The 4646-nt window shown below is 48.6% G+C and overlaps 1 protein-coding gene across 1 annotated transcript; it reads right to left on the reverse strand.

Moving 5' to 3' along the window:
- Positions 1–2757: 2757 nt before the first annotated feature.
- LOC104269675 (feather beta keratin-like) lies at positions 2758–3063 on the reverse strand. The gene has a single exon (XM_009872679.1). The coding sequence runs from the start codon at positions 3061–3063 to the stop codon at positions 2758–2760; it is 306 nt and encodes a 101-aa protein (XP_009870981.1).
- Positions 3064–4646: the final 1583 nt, after the last annotated feature.

A 4646-nucleotide genomic window follows, 5' to 3' on the forward strand; every position in this document is an offset into this window, starting at 1 on the left:
GCCACCCCCTCCTCTTCCGCCACCAAAATCTGGCCAGGCCAACCCAATACACCCTGGCACAGCAACAGCTGAGGCAAGAGGAATTACAGTCCCTAATCTGCCCTCTCTGCTTTTCCTCTCCTTGCCAGTTCATAGGAATTTGTGACACTACTGCCCTCCCAGGGCCTTCCACAGCCCAGGCTCCTCAACAACTATCAGCAGTGGCCACGTGTCCCTTCCATGGCATGTATACCAAGGCCAAGACAGAACATATGGACAGAGGCTCAGCAAAGCTGTGTTTGATGGTTATCCCCTTTGGAGCAGTCATGGATGCCCTCCAAACCCGCAAGTGATAGTACTCCAAGGGGACTCAGCGCACTGTGCCCCTCCTTCCCGTCCTGTGCATGCTGAATGTTCTTGCACTTCCACTCTCACCCCTACAGTGCATTCCTCAATGTTGGTGCCACAGTGTCCAATGTTGCTGCCACAGTGCCCAAAGAAGAGGCAATAAACAAGCATTTTTATTGTTGTGTGACTCTGTCACTGGGGTCATAGTTGTCTTATTGATCACATACATAGAGATGTTACAACATCCACCCTGTCATTTTACTCCCAGGAAAAGCATCTCCTCTGCATATGTTTTAACCTTGAACATTTTAAGACCAATCTATCTTTCAGAAGAATTAGAATTCTTGTTTCACCCATCTCAAAAACTCCTTCTGCTTTCTTATCACAGGTGAAGTTTTCCCTTGTGCCTTTCGCACAACTAAACTGACAGTCTTCTTACACAGCCCCTCATTAGCAGCTGCCTTCCACTTCAGTTTATGTGTGCTAGATTTCATCTCCTTGCCCATTATTTCTTTTTCATTTCTGGGGCAGTCACTGTAGGCAATGTTTGGGTCCCTACCACAGGGGTCTCAAGTACTGACTATGTACTTTTTGTGATTTCTCTCACTTCTTCCTCCATATCTCTGCTGAAGGACCAGCTTCCCAGTCAAGCTCCTCACTCACTCCCATCTCAGTCCTTCGATAATCAAAATAAATCACCTCCTTGTCCTAGTCCCAACCACGGAGTTCTCCGCTGTGCTTTGGGTCTCTGCCTCACCTACTGTATTCCTAGATGTAGTTTGAATCCCTGCATTAGTCAGGGAATTCACAGAGGTAGTTTGCATCTCTGTCTTAATCACAGTCCTCTGGTGTTACTGAAGTGTGGCTCAACAGGCACAGGTCAAGCTCCAATACCGTGCTAAAAGCCATCACCCAGGGACCAGCCTCCTCATGGCCTGTTTCACTCTTGCCACATCCATGAATTTTCTCTTTGCTACTCCAGTGTGACAATCGATTGCACAAGTTCCTCAACAAGCCGACAGTGTTAACAAGTAGTTTTAAACACTTCACGTAAGAGCAAACAAGGACCTCGGGAGCCTGTGTAACAAAACAAGCCCACATTAGTCCCAGATGGACAGAGGGAGGTATATTCCCTCACCCTTCCACAAGACGGCTCCCCCAGCACTGGAAGGACCTCAATGCCAGGGCAAAGCCCACAGCCTTGACTGCCATTATCATTTTTACACCCTCAGCCAAATAAAGAGATAAGCAGTCAGTGCAGCAACCAAACTCCCTGACCTGCACACAAGTCTGTTAGTAATAACCACAGCTATAGCATGCTTAGCTCAAAACTGACAATGTCTCAAACTCCGCAAGGAAAGCCAGGAAGACTTGTGTGGTTTCCAGGTGCCCATCCAGACACTAAGTCACTCGCCATTTCAGCAAGAAAGAGCAGAAAAAAATAAGATGAAAAAATCATTGTTTGAGATAAAGACAATTTAATGAAGAAAACCAAAGCAAAATGTGCAGAAGAAAAGCAACAGGATTTATTCTCTACTTCCCAACCACAAGTGGTGTCCAGCTATTCCTCATAAGTAGGGTCAGAGTATATTTAGGGACTGCTTCAGAGGAGATACGATTTAATAATAAGTGCCTCCCAGCCCCCCACCTACTCCTTTCTCTTACGATATGATGTCATATGGAATGAAATATCCCTTTGGTCAGTCTGGGTCACAACCTCTTGCAAGTCTCCAGTCTACTGGCGTTTTGCAAAGGTGACAGAGAGACAGGGTTGCTGCCGTGAAAGCACCATCCAGAAAATCCTGAATCGTTCAACAAAGCTGTCAGCAAAGAGTCCAGTTACAACTAGAAAGAACCAATAGGAAACCTAATAGGATGCAATTTAACTCTATCCTAGGAAGACTCTGCACAGTGAAGTCACAACCACTGCTCATTCATTGCCAACAACTGTAACCCAGAAACTCCTCGGAGCAATGTCTTCCAATACAGGCATCTTGATAGTGTGTCTGCAATAAAAAGGATGACACAGAGGAATAGCCTGGGATGCAGCACAGCTTTAATAAGTCAAAGGAGGGAAATGAGGTTCCTCTGAGTGGCTGTTCCAGTGAATGGAGCATCAGAGGTAGAGAGGAGTCTGTGCCCAGTGGCAGTGGTGGAGATCCTGCCAGGTGTCCATGTGCCTGCCCCACAGAGGGAGAAAGGCCACCCTGGGCTGGCTTGGTGGGGCTCACATCACAGGGGAGCACAAGAGAACAAGGACACAAGAGCCAAAGGAGAGAGTAAAAGAGGGGAAAGGCAGGCATGGGTCGTGCATTCAAAGAACCCAGGCTGACGCCACCCCTTTGGAAGGAGTGATGGTCTTTGAAAGCAATAAGAACCATCTTGCAGGTTCCTGGGGGCGTTTCCCAGACAGGGCCAGCAGCAACATCTTTAGCAGGGGAGGCACCTCCTGCCGCAGTAGCGACCACCAATGCCAGAGAGGCCAAAGCCCCCAGAGTTGATGGGCACTCCCTCTGAGCTCAAGATGCTGCCAACAGCAGCGGAGGTGGAGTTGCCCACAGCGGTGTTCTGTGGGAAGGAGCTGAGGATGGGTCCGGGCAAGGTCACCACCACAGGGGAGGGCTGGATGACGACTCTGGAGTCCTGGCACTGCTGGACACAGGGCTCATTGCAGCTGTTGGCCAGCGGGGTTGGGCCGCAGGGCCGACAGGGCAGGCACGGGTTGTAACAGGACATGTCTTGAGGTGGAGGTGCACCTGGGAGAGAGTAAAGAGGGAAATAAAGCCTTAGGGGTGGATGAAGAGCATACTGTACACACATCTTGTGTGAACTAAGGCACGGGCCAGACACTTTTTAAGGAATGCCCAGAAACTTCTTCCCAAAGAAGCCAAAAAGAGCCCTGTCAACGGTCCCGGGTCTTAGGAGGTCCTTTCAAGGCACATATCTCAGGAGACACTTCAGCCAAGCACCAGCCTCTCACCATGCCACAGCATCTACCCCTTCCCTCTATAACATTTACCAACTCCAGGATCCCACATGGGACAAAGAGGGATGGTATGTGTGAAGAAATCACAAAGGAGAACGAGGTGAAAAGGCTTCAGACTCACCTTGTTCCCAAGGAGATGACGGCAAGAGGAGTGAATGAGAGAGTGAAGAGAAGGCCCCGCTTTTATACTGCTCCTGCACCGCCCCAGGCCCACAGTCACTGCACACAGGCAGTAATTTTCCAACACACTCACCTTGTAAGCAAAATATCTTACCTAATGGCTAAGGAAGTGTTTTGGTTTCCATCAACACCGTCATTTAATTTCATCATTTCTGACATCAACCTTAGGCTATAGCAGCTCTTTGAACTATCAGGATGAGAGTCCCAGGGATTGTCTCAGCAAGATGCCATCACTACAGGCAGAAGACGTGACCCTGTGCAGATAACCCACATTTTACAGCTAGCTGTGCCAGCAGCGCTGCACTGCAAAATTAAGATTTTAGTCCTTGAACTCTTTTGTAAACAAGTGCATAACTCCTGCTTGTTTATAATGAAAAGAGACCCTGACCAGCCAAGTATAGCTCATGTTGGGAGTTTGCTTGTGAGAATGAACAGATAAGATGGTTTTTGTACACACAGTGTGCATGGGAGTAAATGGGAGAGTATGATCAAAACAGACCTGGGAAACTCTTTTCTCCATCTCTGATGAGAGTGACTGAAGGAGCACATGAGCTAATAACAACTCTGGCTGCATAGTCTGATCTCCTGTTTGTAACCCATACATAGTGCTTGCTAATGAACTTTGTCTTAGCTTCTCTCAGGAGTCTGTTCCTTTCAGTCTGCCGCAAGCATGAGTGCTGAAGTTGTCTCTGCTGACACTAGACATGAGTCTGGGTATACGTGGTGAGGTTTTCAATCTCCTGTGTGAGCAGATGCCACATCTGTCTCCCTTCCTGCTTGCTCCAGCATTCCCTGATCACTGCTTCCTTTGATAAAGTTGTCTCCAATTCTGGCAGTCTCTGGGGCCATCAGCAGGCTTGTGGAAAGGGAACATTGCCTTCCCAAGGCTCCCTTTTACTCAACAAGCCTCATGGAGAAGGATTCCTCTCCTCTCACTGCTGGAGGGATGTGGTGTGGTTTGAGACAACATGTTGGTCATCCCGCTCTCATCATTCCACCAAGTACTTTGGCAGCATACTCTGGACCCTGACCTGCACGACACACAAAGCTCTTGCCATGTTTCCAAAGCACACTGAGCAACATTTCTGCAACCACTCTCAGGCTGTGGCAGTGCTGCAAGACGGTCATTGTGAGGGCAATGGCCACTGGGCCT

The sequence above is a fragment of the Apaloderma vittatum genome, unplaced genomic scaffold (assembly GCF_000703405.1).
Source record: "Apaloderma vittatum isolate BGI_N311 unplaced genomic scaffold, ASM70340v1 scaffold22127, whole genome shotgun sequence".
In the NCBI taxonomy this organism is placed as follows: Eukaryota; Metazoa; Chordata; class Aves; order Trogoniformes; family Trogonidae; genus Apaloderma; species Apaloderma vittatum.

Bases quoted from the DNA above. Each gene is read 5' to 3' on its own strand.
- LOC104269675 (XM_009872679.1), bottom strand. From the start codon at position 3,063: ATGTCCTGTTACAACCCGTGCCTGCCCTGTCGGCCCTGCGGCCCAACC.